General features: G+C 42.4%; 1 protein-coding gene across 12 annotated transcripts in view; it reads left to right on the top strand.

The window, feature by feature from the left end:
- LOC147028432 (nuclear receptor corepressor 1-like) overlaps positions 1 to 20,462 on the top strand; it is a 319,774-nt gene that overhangs the window by 259,432 nt on the left and 39,880 nt on the right. For all 12 annotated transcript variants that reach the window (XM_085878838.1, XM_085878839.1, XM_085878836.1 and 9 more), the window contains 3 exons: positions 5,444 to 5,645; positions 14,147 to 14,568; positions 19,587 to 19,688. In XM_085878838.1, coding sequence (XP_085734964.1) covers positions 5,444 to 5,645; positions 14,147 to 14,568; positions 19,587 to 19,688 — 726 coding nt within the window. The remainder of the gene's footprint in view (positions 1 to 5,443; positions 5,646 to 14,146; positions 14,569 to 19,586; positions 19,689 to 20,462) is intronic.

Genomic DNA, 20,462 nt, shown 5'->3' with positions numbered 1-20,462 from the left:
CCGCGCAAAACAAGTCCTGGTGAGAGTCTGCAATCTCTGATTGCTCGTTACCTTCACATTCTGCGAAAGGTTATGTTTTGGTCGGCGTGTATTTATTTATTTATTTATTTATTTATTTATTTATTTGTAATCTTGTGATTCGTATAACTTAAAAAGTATTAAACCGAATTGCATGAAATTTGGTGGGATGATTGGTTATTAGCCAGGAAGCATTCGATTAGATTTTGGGATCGTTCGGGTCAAAGGTCAAGGTCAAGGTCACGAAAAGGTCAAAATCGTCTTTTTACGATAACACGGTCAATTTTTATTCAATTTGCATGCAACTAACGCCAAAATGTTCAGAATTCAACGCCTCATCTTGTGATATGCAATATGACACAATGACACCCATACTCTTGTTACCGGTTAGGGGTCAAAGGTCAGGGGGGTCACGACGTTGAAAAATATGCGGTTTTTGTCATAACGCGGTCAATTCTTGTCCGCTTTGCATGAACCCAGCACCAAAATGTTCAGAATGTAATGCCCAATCTTGTGACACAATGACGTCATAACACATGTCACCGGTTGGGGTAAAATGTCGGGGGGGGGGGTCACGCCCTTGAAAAGTATACGGTTTTCGGCATAACTCAGTCAATTCTTATTCGATTTGCATGAAACCAGCATCAAACGAGATTACCTTCTCTTGTTGAAACGTATTCACCGAGCTTGCGAGTGAAGACTCACCAAAACGACGTGAGTTGATTGTTGTTTAGTCCGTAGCCCCCGAAAGTCGGGGGGGTTCATGACATTATAGATATGTGGTTTGTGTCATAAGACCATTCATATGAAACCAGTTCCCCACACTCATACCAAGAACAAAAAAAGTAGTGGCGGCGAAGGTATGCGCTCTATGAGTGCCCGTTTTAGTTTTCTTCTTGTATTTGTGTCAATTTTTACGTTGTCCATTTTTGTTGGTCTATCTTGTATGAATGTGCATTTGGCAAACTTATCTCAGCCAAATTCCATTTAAATGTCATCAGAGTACCGTTTCACTAATTTGAGTTGTTCCTGCAATCATCCATCGTTTTGTGCAAACAGCTTTAAATCATCCTTGTAAAGTAAATGTCACATTTCTTGTTTCTTTGGACGTTCTCTTATTTGATGTCAGTATATATGCAAGCACAAATATGACAGGACATATTAAACTGGTCCAGCGGTTGAGGGGGTCGTGTGGCATTGGGATTCTCTTGTTTGTGCTACTTGTGAATGTCTGCAGCTGTAGAGGAATCTGGGTAGGGTTTGAAACAGCAAAGGCTGACCTTGTGTTCCTTTTATTGTTGCTTTATGCAGCTTTCTTTGACTGGAAGAGCATGGGCGTTAATTTTTTGAAACCCGAGCCACCTGGGGTATTTGATTAGGTGAAAGCTGATTGTTTATTCACTCCAATTACAGGTGAGAGATGTGATTCGCTATTCGCAGACCCTGTGTGTTTGCGTGTCATAAAATGATCTGCTTCGACATTAGTGCTTTGCGTATTTCCATTCATTTATTTATTTGTTTACTTATTTATTTTTATACTTTAGGGCTGGTCTCCTACATCCACCTGGGAAATTGGAATTCAGCCAACATACACAGCATTACATAAAAAGGTACAAAAACGGATTCTCTTAACTACAGCTCAATTATGTTAATGTACTTCCAATCATCAGCAAGGTCATGAAATCCATCATCGCAGTTAACATAAAATCGTTCCTTTTCTCCAACAGCCTCATCTTCGGTCATCAATCATCAATTTGGATAACATGGTTACTCTACCTTGGACATGCTGCTTCTACTTTCCCAACAATGGTGGAGGCCCTCAATATCAGACATGAGATCAGGGCTGTCTCTCTGAACATATATCGAGCTTTTGATACAGCCTGGCATCCTGCCTTGCTCTCCAAACTGTCTGCCTATGGAATCCAAGGCCAACTCCACTCTTGGATTACTGACTTCCTCTCCTGTCATAGTGAATGTGTGGTTATCAACAGAACCCTTTCTTATCCTCTCGCTGTCAAGGCTAGGGTACTGCAAGGCACTGTTCTCGGCCATATATTTATTCATAATCTTCAACAATGATTTTGCTGACTCTGGAAAATCCGCTTTACCTATTTGCTGATGACTCCACTCTCTGCCATGACATTTCTCATCCATGACACGCCAGACTCCAAGGATAGTTTCATTTGAAGGCCTTGCGAAGTTCATCCACCTCAATAGCTCTGGTAGTTGAAGTGAACTTCGCTTGATAAAGGATGATTGCTGGAAGCAGGCTGGTGGCATGTACAACATCGCAGGTGTATGTCATCTGCTCAGCACTAACCTTTCCTCCACTCATTTTGTTGTTGGCGGGGTATCTTATTAACAGGTTTTTGGCACCGCCATGGGCTCTCCGGTATCTGCTGTGGTGGTGAATATGGTGATGGAGGAATTGGAGGAATATACTCCCATCCTATGCCTTACACCGCAGCCAAGTGTGTAGTATCATTACGTGAACGACATAGTTACCATCTGTCCAAGTGAGGCGGATAACTCCATCCACGGGGCTCTTGGAAAAGTCTTTATTTCAATCAGGTTCAACTACAGATAGGAACAGAAGGGATCCCTCTCTTTCCTGGACACCATCGTGACAAGGGGTCCTAAAGAATGTTTGACCATTACATTTTACAGAAAGCCCTCTGCACTGATCATTTCCTGGATTTTGACTCCTCATCCCATGGACCACAGACGAGCTGTGATATACCCTCTTCTAAAAAGAGCATGTGATTTGCCATCAGCGATTGAAGCCTAGAGGAGAGAGGTGAAACAACTTCAAGGCATCCTGAAGGCCAACGACTACCTTGACAGCTTGGTTATGAAAAGGGAAGCGATTTTGATGATCCCAAAAAACAGGATTGGATCACAGAAACAACCAAAAATTTTTTGTGTTCTGCCTATTGTGCCAGTGTGTCACAATGGATTGGCAGTGTTGAAGTCAGCGGGTGTGAGAGTAAATTTCAAACATATGTTTACCATGAGGCAGACACTGATGAAGGTCTACAACAAGCTACCAGGAATGACTGGGCAGGGATAGTATATACGGTTCTCTTGTGGTGGTGGTGGGGAGGAATATGTTGGAGAAACAGAAAGAACCATAGGCTAACGTGTCACACAGAGCATCGCAAGGACTTTGAAAGCAACTCTACTCAGAGGTCTGCCATTGTCAAACATGGGCTCGAGGCTGACCATGTTCCCCATTGGAATGGTGTTAGCATTTTGGGTGCAACTCCAAATTAAGCCAGAGGAGGGATTTTGAAGGCATACCAATCGGAGGAAAGAGTTACATTGCTCATGGAGGAGGATGTGTTTCAGAACGTTATGAATTATGTTTGTTTGTGTATTGTCATCCCAGTGAGCTGAGAGATCCTGAGTTAAAGTCAAGATTAAAAACATAGAAATCGGAAAAACAGTTTTACTTATTCACCTGCTTTATTTTTCTTGTACTTTTTTTATCAACTGTAACTTCTGTAACCACAAATAAGTCGCCATCTCGCTTCAGCATGCAGGGTATCCACAGTCACATGAGTGCACAATGGAACAGCACAGTTATTTGTATCTTTACAAACAGCATTGCGGAGAGGGAAAGTGCACGAGGCAGAGAAAGATGCGAGGTCTGGAGCAGGAAGTTTGTCGAGGTTGATGTGGAGTTTATATGATGTAGAACGTATTAAAATAATATTCCAATGTTTAAATTACTTTCAGTGATGTTATTTACCCTGATAAAATTGTACAGCAACTTGCATGAATGCTGATCAAATCATTCTGGGTAAGATCAATATGGCAGCCAACGTCACGTGTGCTATTGTGGAACAGAGGTGTAACATCAAGTTCATTGTGAAGGAGAACATCAAACGAGCTGCAGTTAACAGGGGTGTTTACACAATCTGGTGATACTTTGTCTCACATAGTTGAATTTTAATAGTACGGGAAGTTCCAAAATGACCCTGAATCGGGGAGAGATCTTGAGCATCCTCACATTCAACCAACTGCTGTCACTCAAGCAAACACCGAACCTGTCAAACAGATAATTGGGAGAACTCTCGATTACAAAACATGAAGTTTAAGAACAGTTGGATGTCATTGTTGGAAACGTGGAATTGATCCTTCGTTCTCCCTCGAAATCCAATAAGGTTAATTCACCATGGGTACCGAAGGACCTCATGTTTAGCCAAAAGGCAACTCAGGTGGCTGTTGCATCAGAGATTCCATGACGCTCACAGAGGGAGTTGATTTATTGAATAATATTGTGTCATGTGAGGAGACACCGGTCCATCATTTCATGTCAGAGTCAAAGCGAGTCAGCATGCAATGGAGCCAATATTGTACTCTGCCACATAAATATTCAAGGTTCGTCCATCACTCCGAGAGCTTATTGTAGTCATGGGACCTGGACGCTTTCATTCATGCCTTGAATGCAGGAAAACCATCAATGTATATCGTCGCAGTGACTTGCTACACAATGAAGTGAAACGAGCAACACGCAGATGACAGGGAGTTATTCTCACTCAGGACACGACCTTGCTGCACAACAATGTGCATCCTCGCATGCCAAATGTAACAACTACGTATTCCGGTGGAGATGGGTTGGAAATGTGTATATCATCCCCCAAAGAGTCCAAACATGTCACTTTTCCTTTCCATCTCTTTGGACCACTCAAAAAACACCGTGGTCCCATAAAGTTTCCCAGTGATGATGTGCAACTGGTTGTGTACCCGTCCCAGAAATTGATGTGGCCACAATGATGGGACAATTGTATACACATCGCTGAGGAACACCGTGAGAAGGAGTTGATTTCCTTGACTTCCATGTACTTATTGATTTCCATGTCAGTCTTGAATTAACCTCATGAACATTATTAAAACTCCACTTTTGGTAAAACAAGTACCTGTAAAGCTGAACTCAAAAACACGTAATGAACGACTGCACACAAAGAAACCTGTACCTTATGAGCGAAATATTGATATTTATGGGAGAGAGAAAGCAAAATGATTTCATCAAAATGCTTGTACGGTGAGTTTATCGTGATTACGTTACGGACATTGTTAGTGATTTTTTTTTTTTTGTCTTTTACCACTTCATAATAATATTTCCTGCTGCTGCTTGTGAAGTTGATCACTGCAAATATTTCTCTGCAAAAGTTGTTTAATAAACTGTCATATTTTCTTTCTCCAAATAATTACATGCTTCCAAAAATTGTCTCGTTTTTTCTTCTATACTACTAACCTTAATAATCTGTACTCAGCAATCATAAACACAAATACAGATACTTAGTTTGAGTTAACCATTGATCCATGCACACAAACTCCCAGGGTGACAGGTGATCTTAAAATTATAACTGATTTTCTTCAACATCACCCTCATTTATTCATTCTTATTTGGGTACATTAGGCATGGATCTATGTGGCCGGTACAGCAAAGGTTCGCCGTCGCCCGCATCACCACGGCCAAGGGAGAACGTGATTCAACGGCCGAGCATTGTTCAGGGTCTCGGGAAGACGGTCATCACGTCGACCGAGTCGCTGGTGCATGGAAGGTCGGGTCCTTGTCAGCAGGTTGGATCGTTGACACACGGTGCCGCTCCTGCACTCTGGTGAGATTGTTGTTGCACATCCTTATCAATTCTTCATTTTTCCTGTGGTGAGATATTCCTTTGATATTGTGCCTTGAAACTCACATCTTCAAACAATAATAAAGAAGACATACTATGGTACACAATGTGTGCATCTCCAAACACGGGGTTAATTGCATGCCTCCACAGAATCAGCCATTTCAGCATATTTTTCACGAAAATGCAGGTGAAATACAAATTACATTTTTATCAGGGATCATACGGTGTGACATTTTGTGACATTTGACAAAAGCCATAAAAACTGCGACATTCTGTGACAAAACAGATTTTATGTGACAAAATGTGACAAACTAGGTTTTCATATGACAGTGTTGAGAGAATTGTGGCACATTTGACAAGAAAGTTTTGTCCGCGCCAGCTTTGTACCAGATATATCACGATGACTATCCTTCTAGAGCAAACTTTTTATCGGTGGTCACCATCAGCAAGGTGAGAGGTAAGATCAACACACATTCTCACGTCAAGTTTTGTTCATTTTTGCGCTTTGTTATAACTGATGTCGCGGTTTCTGTTTGTTCATTTTTGCGCTTTGTTTATCACTTATACCGCAGACTTCTTTGCATTAACACTGTTCAGTTAATAATACTTTTTGCTTACACTGGAACGGGAAACTCCAGGAGCTCAAAGGGTTCTTGGTTACAAGTATTCTTTTTTCGAAAGGAATGATATCAAACTGGACAAGAGTGATAGACTATGCTGTATGTAACCATGTTAATTAGAGACCTGACCGTCAGCCCCGCAGCTATTTCATCACTGCGCCTCCTGTCATTCGATGCTGAACATTTACGCTTATTGTGCAGATTCCTGGACTAAAAACAGGTATGTTAGATGTCTGATGCCAAATGCATGGAAATTAAGGACCACAACATAAAATTGCTCAGATTAATCTGGGACCGAAATTGAATGGCCGTCTAGTCTCGGTTCCAGCCTACATGTGTAAAGGCCCTGTCACACCTTGACGTTTTAGCCAGCGTATGCCGACGTATGAAAAATTTGGCGAATACGCTGGCACATGTCGAATACGTTATGGGTAAGGTTGGTATACGTTAAGAGCACGCTGAAGCACGCTGGCATACGTCGTAGTACGCCGAGCTTGTTGACAAATTTTAAGTATGCTCAAAATTTTTCGACGTATGCCGGCGTATGACTCACACGTTCCGCATACGCTGGCCATAAGTTGTAGGCACGTTATGCGATCGTTGACACACGTCGACACACGTTACTTGTAAGTTACTCATAAGTCGAAACACGTCGAGGTAATGTTTAGCGTACCCGAAACTTATTTCTAACCTATGAGTAACGTATCTCCAATGCATATTGACGTATCTAGACGTATTTGACGTCTTCCGGACGACCACAGAACTTACTGAATGTGTTTCTAACTTACGGCTACCGTATAATGGCGTATTGGCAGCGTTTAGGGGAATTGGTATATAAATATTGGCTTCACAGGAGGAACCAGTCAGTGTTCCAGACTCCATGTTTTTTTTTTTTTGTTTTTACTTACGAAATCTAAAGATTTCATAAGTATATTGATGACTTCCATCCTCTGTTTGTGTGTTTGTTTGTGTGTGTTTGTGTGTTTGTTTGTAGGCACGATAACTTGAGAACGGAAGAAGCTACCAATGTCAAATTACACCACCTGATTCAGGAGGGTGATGGCTAGCGCTGATTAGATTTTGGTCAAAATCGGTCAAAGGTCAAGGTCACAGTGAGGCCAAACATTCGATTTTTGATGGTTTGGTACAGAATCATCATAGAAACTTCTGGTTTGCCTCGCTACCTTCTCTCGAGACAGCTTTTATTAGACAAGGTCAGAGGTCAACTTGACGATTTCGTAAGTACCAGTCTATGACCGCTTGTTTTTTTCTTCGGCATGACGGTGATGTTGACACTTCGATTTCTAGTGCGGTTATGATTTGAATCGTTGAGCCACAGCCTATTAATAGCCTACGCCACGTTATCGTCGGCGATACGCTGCCGCGCTATGCATAAGTTAGACTATCGTTGGGCATAGGTTGTGAACGCCGACAACACGCTAAGCATTCGTTGGTATAAGTTATCTATAAGTTATCGAAACGTTCTGTGTACGTTACTAATACGTTATGCATACGTCCAACTCGTTATGAATATACCCAAAACTGAAAAAAACATCAATAGTTCAGCGTACGCCAGCGTTATACATACATTTTGATAGGTTGCCATACGCTGGCTAAAATGTCAAGGTGTGACAGGGCCCTAAGGGCTTTAGATGGGACGGTCATCCTCGAAAAGTGGGAGCATTACGTAGTAATAGTACAAAGCAGGAAATAGAGATGCATTATGAAATTAGGAGCATTTTTGTGAGCCTTGAATTCCAATGATGTTTTGTGCTCAGAATTTGCTTTATCAGACGACGTTAGTCTGCTGCTAAAATGTTTCGTTAATTTCTGCACAACAACGCCCAGACTGGTGTTTTTCATCAATAACACGAAAGAACATATCGATTGAACAATAATTGCTGAACATTATTATGGGCGTTACACTTCATTTGTGGTTGAAGTACACTATCTGACCACATATAATTATTTTATCAGTCCTCACGAGAGTTTCTGTTTTTTCAGCTGTCGATCATGAGTAAAAGGAACACCGCCTTCAAAGTGTCCATGTTGGATGGGGAGGACTCCAATCAAGACCCATGACAATCACTCTGTCCGCTGTCTTCTTTGTCAGGAGATCGTGAGCATTGCTCAGAGGGGGAAGGACCAGCTTATCCATCATTCCAAGACTGGTACACATATCAAGCGAAGACAAAACAATTTGGGTGATGATCGATAATTGAAGCGACTAGTGGATACGCAGAGGAATATACAGACCTGTTTTGCTACTGGCAGCGCGGGTGCTGACGATGGACGGGAAGACTGGCAAAAGCGGAGCTTAAATAACAATGTGTCATCTGCAAAAACGATGTGGTGTTCCAATGTTTCAGTGAATAATTTGTCCTTTAGACTCTCAGATTCTATGATTGCTATGTTTCCTCGCATGTTTCCTGACTCGAAGATCATGAAGGAGTTCCAATGTGCTTCAGACAAGACAGCGTACGTAGTTTCGGATGGAATGGGGCCGTATATGCATACTCTAATTGAAAATGAAATTAGGAACTTTGCTCCAGCATACAGTATTCAGGTTGATGAGGCAACAACTGCTAAACATTGGAGACAGTTCGATGTGATCGTACGGCCAGCAAAGAGTGATCGTGTTTGTGTAGAACGTCTGGAGTCGTTTGAGATGGGTCATGCTGATGCTACTAAACTCAAGGACAACATTGTTCGATCTCTCAGCGGTCTGTACCATGACAAGTTGTTGCAAATTTCCTCCGATGGACCGAATGTCATGAAATCTCTGCAGAAAAAGGCTATGGAAGAGATCAATCCGAAAATGATCAATATTGGCATGTGCAACTTGCACAAAAGCCACAACGCCTTTTCTAGTGCATTCGAAAAATTCGGCTCTGAGATCGAATCTATAGGTATTGACGTATTCTATCTTTTCAAATACTCAGCTGCTAGGAGAGAAGACTACGAGGCTGTGCAGAAATCCAAGGGCATTAAAGGACATGTCTTTCTCCGCCATGTGTCTTCGCGATGGACGACATTGGAAGACGTCACAGAAAGTCTGATGGAGCAACTTCTGGCTTTGACAGAGTATTTTCCCAGAAGTCTTACTGACAAAGAGAGGGAGAACGACAGAATAAAGAGCATCTGCGGTGCTTTGAGTAACAAGCTTCTCAAGTGTGAACTACTATGCATGAAATCCATCCTGTCCATGTTCAACCGTTTCAATAAGTTGATACAGAGCGAGGGCCCACTCATCCACATTCTCTACGATGAAATGAACACACTGATCCTATCGCTGATGCGACGCACCCTGACCGAAGGAGCTATTGGTCGAAAGACTGGAAAGCAACTTGGAAGCATCGATCTAACGAATCACGATGTCTGGCTTCCAAAAGTGGACATTGGAGAAGCGGCTTCACGGGAGATAAAAGCCATGAGTGAATCCAAATGGATATCCGAGGGGAGTTATCTGGATTTCTTCAAGAGAGTCAAACTGTTTTATTCAGAGGCGATCGATAAACTCCTTAAAACATTCCCAATGGACAACCAGCTCTTGCATGACCTACAAGTTCTTCATCCTTAAGCTCGGCAGTCAGAATCAGCTAAGCAAGCCATCAAGCACGTTGCCGTTGGCATCAAAATGTTCTCGAGAGATAAAATTGACGCAGTATCTGATGAGTGGTTGGAGTACTCGAACGAGGACATACCCGAAGACTGGTACACCGATAATCCACAGGTCAGCACTTTCGAAGACGAAGATTCGGATGAGGACAACACCGACGCCAATGTAAGAGTTGATGTGTACTGGTACAGAGTCGGCAATATGAAAAGACGTAGTGGTCAGTTGAAATACACCAATCTGATGACATTGTTTCGGATAGCCCTCACATTGAATCATGGCAATGCCGATGTTGAGAGGGGGTTCAGTAAGAACAAACTATTGCTCACATCTCATCGCAACCAGCTCACTATGCCTCACATCAATGGACTGCGGACAGTAAGTTCGTATATGAAGACATTTGATAACAAACCACAGATGCTGCCTTATTCGGAGGAACTGATATCAAACACTCGGAAAGTAAGGTCGGCGAATATGACACGAATTGAACGGGAGAGACGGGCCACAAAACGACCAGCAGAAGCAGCTGCTCCGAACGACTCTCAGCAGGAGGTTCAAATTCTGGCCAAGAAAAGGAGGGTTGAAGCACTGTTGAGGGCATGACGATGCTCGACAATGCAGTGAAGGGAGAATCTGAGAACTTAGTCACCGAAGTTGCAGCTGTGAATGCTACTATCCAGAATGCCAAAAAATGCTAGATGGGGCCAATAAAGAACTGAATAACCTGAAGAAAAAGAAATAGCACTTTCCTTCCTCACTTTCCGATGAACTGGTACCCCGGTATTACAGAATGAGCGACGTTGTGGAATTACGAGAATGTTGAGTTGTTTGGAATTAAAAGAATGTGACAAAGTGATCCTGGCTTGTCCAATCTGTGCATCTAAAACCCAAAATATATGTGACAAAATGATTTTTTGTGACGTGACAAAATGTGACAGACTGGAAATTGCCCGTATGATCCCTGTTTTATACATAAACAAGAATGACCACACTCTAATTACAACCTGTGACACAATATATATATATATATATATATATATATATATATATATATATATATATATATGTATACCCCGGTGTATACCCCGGTTAAAATAGGTGTACCTTATCCCTGTGTCGTAAGAGGCGACCAGGGTTGCGTCAGGAAGGGCATCCGGCGTAAAACATGTGCCAAATCACTATGCGGATCATACGGATGATCCGCTGTGGCGACCCCTCACGGGAGCAGCCGAAAGAAGAAGAAGATATATATATATATATATATATATATATATATATATATATATATATGTATATATGTATATGGGTCATGCTGATGCAACTAAACTCAAGGACATTGTTCGATCTCTCAGTGGTCTGAGATATATACATATATATATATATATATATATATATATATATATATATATATACATAAACATATATATATATATATATATATATATATATATATATATATACATACATATACATGTACATATATATACATATACATATACATATATATATATATATATATATATATATATATATATATATATATATAAATGTACGGTATATATAGAAATTTGTATATATATATACACATATATCTGCAGGGTGCTACAGGTCCGCGACAACCCCCTTCTGGTAAAACTACCAAAATCACAAATCACTGCTCATCTTCACTCTTTCATTCCTCTTTTTCCCCACCTTTGGAATAAACTCCCTCACTCTGTTCAATCCCATTCTTCCCTCCAGGCCTTCAAAACAGCTGTTCACCACCACCTCTTATCCTACTCCATCCAAAACCACGATCTTTTCTACCCCCGTTAATCCACCCCAAACCCACATCCTTCAAATTCCCTGCTTTCCTTCCTGAATGTCCCTGTAATGTCCATTTTTCATACCCCATGTTCCCCGCCCCATCCCTCTCCCTTCCACAGATCTCCTAATGTCTCTGTTCCCAACTGTTTTGTCCTTCCCTCTCCCGCCCCTCTTGTCTCATGCCTCCCTTACTGTTCGTTGTGTGTTTGCTCTCATACGAGCTTCGACAAGGTATACAAAAAAACAAACAAAAAAAAACAGAAATTGTTGGGGAAAACTTTCAAAAAGAACACTAAATTAAGCAGACGACTTTCGCCAAGTGGTGGTAGAGTTTTAATCATGAGTGACACACATTTTTTTTCTCATTTGTGGAAGAGTTAACAAAAGAAGCATGCGGACCGCCTTATAAGTAACAAAGCAGATGGAAATCCAATGATGTTTAGCAAAATTACAACAGGAATGGCTTTAGGGCGGCGAGTGCCATGCTTGCTGATGGACTTGATTAGACCTTACTAATAATTTTTATTCGACATATGATTAGATTTTTCGGGGTCCCTCATCATGAGTAACACTCGACACAAACAAAACCAATGGAAATCTGACGTAACAAACTCGGGCAGTGTATAATCAACAGAGACTTTCAGGCCTGATGTCTTTGACCCAGTAGAAAACCAAGATGACGGCCATATTATTTCCTCTGGGTGCTAAGGTGGGTGGAGTCAAGCAACAAATGTGGGTGGGGTCTGGCAGCTGTCCGACCAATGGATGCACATTTCAAAAATCGACCGCCAACAAGAACCACAACAACAACAGCACCAACAACCATGTGGAGCTCTTGTTGACCTGCCACACATCCCAAGTAAAAAGTAAGCATTAATTCTAAGACACCACGTGAAATGTTTCATTTTTACAACTGCAGCTGCGATAACAAATCTTCATCACATGCCCCGGCCTTGGTTGCCACCATGAACCGGCCTTGGCTGCAATCATGCCTGAGCCTCTGCTGCCTCCCTGCCCAAGCCTTCTTCACCACCGGGCCTCTGCTGATACAGTGCCCGGACATCCGCCTCCACCGTGCCGAGCCTTGGCCACCACCTTGCCCGGGCATTCGCCTCCACCTTGCCGGGCCTCGACCGCCACCGTGCTGGGGCCAGTTCCCCCACCATGCCCCGGTCTTTTGCTCCACCCTGTCCGGTCCTCCGTCACCAATGTGCACATGCCTCCATCCCCAACTTGCCCGGACTTTGGTCACCACCATGCCCCAGCCGCCACCATGCCTCAAACTATTAATATTAAGCACACTTACTTTTAATTAAAGTGTCACATGATTGTTTCATCTTCCTCTTTGTGTTCTCTTTCTACATACTGTCTATGCTCACTAATTAGCATTGTTTTTTTCATCAATAAGTTAAATTTGCAATGATCTCCAGTTCTTCTTTTGCATCAATGGCTTCAGCAGCTTTTCTTCCCGTAAGTGCTACTGCATACATTTGTTTTAATTATCATTTTCATCTTAGATTTTTGTCATCTCATTCATTTCGAATCATCAACAGAATATAACCTGGTTGCACAATGCTGTCCTGGTATTCCATAGGCTGGGCATTGCATCATATTGTCTGCCATTCTCTCACAGGGACGTAAAGCTGATGGATGAGGAGTACGTGATCTCACTGTTGATTATAGTCCCGTTGGATTGCATGATTTGTAATTTTCTGAAATACTGGAAACTACAAGTCACAGCTTTATGTGCTGCCTGAACTTTTTGAAAGCTTTTCAATTAATGGGTGGCAGGTTGTCCAGCCGATTCCAAACATCAATCTTTTATCTATAACTTTGCATCGTCAGGGTGTTGAGAAATTTTTGTCTGCGCTTATTAATTCCTTTTGGAAGTGTCACTCTTCTGGGGATCATGTGAGAACCTGTTGTGGAATGATCACATTTATGATTTATCGGTTCATATGTTTCCTGAACGAGTTGTCTGCTGAGTGTGCACTCTTGTCTTGCACAATTTTGGATTGTTGGTTTAATATAATCCACGCTTTGCATAAAAAGTATTTGCTCAGATTGGAAATCCAAACAGGTTTTTCACAACATGACACATGAGTATTTGGGGAAATGAGCATTGAAGGACCAACATAACATTGTATAACTTCACGCACCACTGCTGCACGACGCATTGCAGAACTACAGCTTCGATCCGAGAATATAACTGTCAGCCATCATTTTCATTGATAAATATTTTAAATAAATGCTTGGATGAATGACATCACTTTCAGGAGTCGATGTAATGATCTTATTGCATAATTTAATTTTGTTGGGATGTGAATGGTGTAGAACAAATGTATTTAATAACTTGAAAAATAATAACCTGAAAGATAAAGCTTTTAATTAGTCGTTAAGTAATGAGTAATATTGTTGGTTTCTGTGTACTCTATGTGCAGGTCCCTGGGACCTGACAGCTCCATGGTTTCTGTGCACAATGAGTTGTACAATAAGGGAAAGGAGAATAAGGGCGAAGGTTCGATGAGCTCCCGCTTGGCCAGTCTCGTGCCCGATACTGGCCGTGGAACTTTTGTGAGCCACCTTGGAAAGACGGGCGGAGGAACGCCTTCGGCTTTAGCTTATGCGGAGGGCAAGGCGCGGGGTGACCAGGTCAAAGAAAGGGTGCCCCCGGGTGGTGTCCCATCCTGTGTATGGGGAGAATCCAATGGTGGGAAAGAGCGGACTCCAATGCAGAGGCGGCCCGTGTCGCGTCACGAGCAGGAATTGCGAACGCACGGCAAGACCACCATGACTGCGTCGACTTTCATCAACGCCATAATCACACGGCAGATTCCCTCAACGGCTTCTAGTACTGCCGACGGTGAGTGTTGCTTTTTCACTGCTGATCATTTCTCCCTGTTATAGAGTGTACATGATGAGATTGATATGTCTGTAGATACGTCTAACTACTGTTTTTCAACATATTTATTTGCTTTTTGCACTGAAGGTGAACAAAAGAAAGCTTTCAAATCAGATTGTAGATTTAACCTGGGGTTGGGGGTCAGGAGATAACAATACATTTAGCTCTTTACACCAGTTTTTATCCCCCGCCGCGTGGTGGAAGGGATATATTGTTGTTTTTCCTTAGAGATGCAGACTCATGGAAATAGCATTGGAAGGAGGTTCATTCATCCAAAGTGGTGCTTGAGGGAACTGACAGACAAGGAGAAGGGAATGAACAGACACTAAACGATTTTGCATCTGAATTTTAGCGTCCCTGACAACACGTGTGGTCTTATCTGAAGAAGACACTGAAATGATAAATGTGGTTCAAATTGGCAGCAGGAGGGAAAAGACAGCCGAAACAGACTATTAAAGGGGCAGCAAATGGAAAATAATCTGATACCATCTGCAGAGTTTTTGTTTGCCAAGTTATGACCAAGTTGTTCTCTTTTCTTCTTCTGCGTGCAGTACATGACAGTGGGTAGTATCATTTGCTGTGGGCATAACTGTGCCACTGACACAGTAACCCCTGTAGGTTAGAGCAGGAATTTCCAAATAAAAAAAACTCCCAGGACTCAAATTAAGCAAATAAAAGAGGCTTACTGATGTTGAATGGAAGCCTGGTGTTGGCTAAGTGGTTAGGGTGACGGCTTGGGATCCCAGGGTCCTGAGTTCAAGCCCCGTTGGCTGCTGAATTAACACCAGGGGTTGACTCAGCCTGTCATCCTTCCGAGGTCAGCGAAATGAGTGCCAGTGTACTGGTCCCGGTGTATGCCCCGGTTAGAATAGGTGTACCATATCCCTGTGTGTCGTAAGAGGCGACCAGGGTTGGCGTCAGGAAGGGCATCCGGCCATAAAACATTGCCTCAAGAAAAAGCCAAACCCCTGCACAGCAGGGAAAAATGGCTGTAAAAACGGTCATTTTTTTTTTTTTTACTGATGTTGAATGGCCTTGACATCAGCAAAAATTGATGAATTTCTCAATTTCATTGACATGGCTGGACTGCACTGAGCCATTGTACATGGAAGTGTGCCTGCCTTGCATGTACAGTTCTTCCTCAAAACCCCTTTATACGTGGTGAGGCCGACTGGTACTGAGCTGCTGCTCTGCTCTAGCCACAACACTCCTCCACTACCCTCTATCTCCAGCCATCTCTCCATTCTCCATCCATCCCCACATTCCAGCCCGACAACATCCCTCTTCACACAATCCTCCCATCTCAACCACAATCTATCCATTTTTCTCCTGCCTCACTCTTTCAACTCATCTGCTCTCTTTTTTTATGTCTATCTTCCTCTATCCGCACCAAGTGCCCTGCCGATTTCACCTGGCTCTTTACCAATATTCCCATCAAGCTCCTCTGCACACTGATCTCTCTAAGTTTGTCCATCTTTCTCCTATCCACCCTCTTCACACCCCGCAATATTCCTGACCCAGTTGTTCTCAAAGAAATGCAACCTGTGTTTTTGCTGCTCTGTCAGTGCCACCATTTCCATACTGTGTAGGTATGCCGTCATTAAGCATGACTTCAGGACTTTCCCTTTCAACTTCCTCAGTATTTTCCTATCCTCCATCAAACCCCTCTACTTTCCTTCATGTATCTGCACCCATTTGTATCATCATCCATACCTCTGCCTCCAAACTACCATCACCAGACACTTCCACCTGTGTACATAAATCTGTCTCCCTGCATTATCTTTCCCCTCTCACCTGATGTTCATTTTCTCTCTCTGCTGTCTGACCCACATTACCCCCATCTTCTCAAGGCTCATTTTTGTCCAGGCTTCTCAAAAGCCTCCTTTCACTCCTCCAGCGCTTCCTGCTTCTCCTGCTCCCTCTCCACTACTATCACCAGAAGCTCTCTGAGAATGTCTTTCATGCTGACGAGTTCCATCACCATAATGAACATTCGTAAGCTGAGTTCCTGGCCTCAAATTGATGTTAACGTGGACCTCTTCTGACATTCCACGTCCCTCCAAAATATTACCCTCTCTCAAACATATACAGTATTCAACAGTTTATTCATCTAACTGACGCCAGTCTCTCCTGCAACTAGCATCTCCGCTTTCCCCTTCTTCATCCTCTTTAACCATTTGAACCCTGAGCTCCTTAGACTTTCGGCTCCCCAACCCTGGGCTCCCCGGGAGAAAAATTTGGCTGCTCGGGTATATGGAGATTTGGATAGCAGCTGGTAAATCTGCCACTCGTGTGTATGGAGGTTTGAAGAGCGGCCAGTAAATCTGTCCCTCAGATATATGGAGGTTTGAATAGTGGCTGGTAAAGCGGCCGCTAGGGTTCAAAGGGTTAACGCTGTCCACACCTCCATCTCCATAATTTGCACAACTTCCATTTTCCTTTCTACATAGCTCCAGAACTCCAACTTGTTGTTTCTTCCTGCCTGATTCAGCAACTCCTTTAAATAGCCTTTCCATACCTTCAGTCCTGCCCCCTCCCCCCTAACCCCTCTCCCTGTCGATCATTAACTTGCCGTATCCATCCTTGATCACCATGCCTATCCCTGTCTTGAGCTATTTTATAGATGATCTTCTTCCTGTCATCATCATCATCGAACTTGCTGTGCACGTCCAGTCCGCTTTCATTTAACCTAATCTTACCCAAGCCATCCACAATTCTTCATACACCTGATGCTGCACTGATGTTTTAAAAGATGCTGTAAGTTAAGGACCTACTGCATGTCATAACAGTCCACTGTGAGAATGTTGGTAGCAGATCACTCATTGGCTATGGAGTGACCCTTTTCCTTTTTTCTTTTTCTTTTTCTTTTTCTTTTTCTTTTTTAAACAGTATTCAAGGCTCATAGTGGAGCTGACACACACACACACACACACACACACACACACACACACACACACACACACACACACACACACACACACACACACACCTCACACACGTGGACATACAGATGAATACATGAGACAGGACTGTTAGATGAGAAAAACACAACCACTGAGCTTGGGGGGAGCACAGTCACTTCCCCAGGCACTTTGGCTACAAGCGACATCACAACAATGATGCCGCATTTTTCACCACATTCACTGGGGCATTTTCTTGAGGAGGAATTTCCTCCTCCCCATGGATGCAAACCTTTGGGGATTTTCCATGCTCTGTCCTTTTAAATGCTGAGTGTCAAGCAAGGAAGCAGCACGTACCATTTTTAAAGCCTTTGGTATGACTCGGCCAGGGTTTGAACCACCAACCTCCCAGACACGGAGGGACGCGCTAACCATTACACCACCGAGTCTGGGTGTAAATTCCTTTTGAGTTCTTACCACAGGGTACCAGCTGATTAGTCAATGACATGTTTTTTTTTAATTATATGCAAGAAGCACTCTTGATCAGGTGAGTTTTTATTTGTTTATTTTGTATGCAAAATCTAGTCTCAAGAAAGAATGTGGATCGGGGACAAAAAGGCAATATAGTGATAGCGAAGCACTGAACACAACAAGCAAGGGAAATAATTAACAGGAAAAGAGGAGAGCAAGAAGGAAAATCAACAGTAACATGCAAGTAAGAGGGTTGGGTTATATTGGGGTAACGTGGATATAAAGGTAGGGATGAGGAATGACATGAGATTGTGGTGCAGCACTTGCTTGAAGTTATGGAGTAAAGAGTGTGATTGAAGAGCCTCAGGAGGGCAGTTTCACAAATGTGAGAAAATGAGGAACAAATGAGTGGAGGTCTGGGGCTGGTCTTGATTACGGAAATTTAACCAGGATGTGGTTAGTTGAAGATCACGTGCACACCCTTGGAGGAACGGGGGAGGGCCCGAGGGTTAAGAGAGCAGATGGAGTGTTTCAAGAGCATTCACATTTTTAGTTGAGGCAGTGGTTTTGTAATCAAGAGTTCAAATGAGTCCTTCGAGTTGATTCTATCAATGTGTACGTTTTTGTACCGCCCTATATAAGTGGCTCCATTTTGTAGAACAGTAGATTGTTTGGGATTTTATTTCTTTGGAATTGAAGATATTGTATCTAGTTTGTGGAATATAATTATTCATTGCCCGATGTTCGAAGCTGATTAATCGGAGCATTTCATTTGAAGTCAAGTTTTGTTTGTTTTTACACAGCCTATCTGTGTGTATTCTGAACATACACACCACCCAGTCTGAACCCATGTAGCTCTGTTTTCTTCCTGACATCTTTGCAGTCATGGAATCAATCAGTTTCCCACTTTCTAGATAACCTATAGTTTTGTTTTTGCTTCGATTTCAAAGTGGATAACACCTTCCTAAATTTATATGAGCCCAACAGACAGGTTTCGTGAGCAAAATTCGACTAAACATTTTTATAAATACACAGTGTACAAATTAACAAGTTAAGATGTGGTGTAATGATAAAAGGTACTTTATCTTTGCTCATCTTTCCTCACATATTTATTGTGTTCCTCCTCTTCATATTTAATTATTATAATGGGATCAAAGGCTTGTGAAAGAGCTGCAACACTAATCATGTGCACACGTCCAGACAGAGACATGAGCCAACACCGGAGTTGTTTTCAGGCAAACGCAGCAGGTGATGACCTCAGGGGAAGTGGCGTAACTTCCGTTGCACTCTGGATGCCAGTGGCACTATATTGTGACATTGTTTTTCTCTCCGCAATCCAGAGCGGATATGAAGGAGAAATCTGAAGTATTTTGTCACATCTTGACCCTGTTTAATTCTTGCAATGTTGGAAAACCACAGTTTAATCTTTTGTTTCCCAAGCTTTGCATCCAAAAGCAGATTCCTTTAAAATATCTGGTTGCATTTTTATATTTTATTCGATAATTTTGCTCTTCACCCTTGTTTGAAGTTTTCGTTTGATATCAAGTTAGTTGGTGTCCAGAGCTTTTGTGAAACCATAATGAGATGCCTTTCCTTTTGTCCTGGCAGTTGGAGGAATACAGCGACCCTTGGCTGCCCCCTGTGATGGCATCGAAATCATAAGTCCACCAACATCTCCACACTTACGTGCACCTTACAACCGTTTGGATGGTAGGTATCAAGTTTGCAACACCTGATTTTAATTTGAGTCTCAAGAATGACTAATCTTTTTATCATTGCATCAGCATTCCATCAGGAATAAGTCAGCTATAAACAATCCCATATTTTGTCCCCCATCACTTTCCCCACCCCTCCCCCACCACTCCCAAATAAAGGTTTGCCCTTGTTGTGTGACCTTGTCTGGATGAGATTATTTCTGTTTGTGAGCCCTTTTGAGATGCAAGACAAGATTGATGGGTCAAATGGCTTCTTCAAGCATTTTTCTTTCAGAAAAGACTTTTTAAGTTCCAACTCCGATAAACTTTTTATTAATATTCCAACAAAATGCAGGATGCCATAACCAAGCACAATGTTCAACCACACAAACTCAATTGGATCAAATAAGAGTCGGATTATTTTCAACAAGTAGCCTGAGAGTACTATCACCATCACTGAGTACTACTCGACTTGGATGAGGATGGGGTACCGCATCAAAATTGCACTCACGACTTAAGAATCACGTGCCCACTGCTCTGTCGTATTGTCCATCATTGTCAGGCACTCCCATTTCTCAGTCTTCGTACATATGTTACAGTGGCAACAATTTACCAACAAATGGAACTACATCTTATTGTTATAACTGTAGTAATGCGTTAAATCTCCACATGGGTATTTGCACACGTGGCTCCAATTTCTGCACAATGTCCTCTTATTTCTGATGTTCTCTGTTTACCGATCGACTTATTTATCTTGACAAATACACAAATTGTAAACTTATTAAGATGA

This window comes from Eptatretus burgeri, chromosome 4 (genome assembly GCF_056783735.1).
Source record: "Eptatretus burgeri isolate ZD-2024b chromosome 4, Ebu_testis_v1, whole genome shotgun sequence".
NCBI classification, from domain to species: domain Eukaryota; kingdom Metazoa; phylum Chordata; class Myxini; order Myxiniformes; family Myxinidae; genus Eptatretus; species Eptatretus burgeri.
The sequence above is the reverse complement of the archived record's forward strand: the minus strand, read 5'-3'. Positions and strand labels throughout refer to the sequence as shown.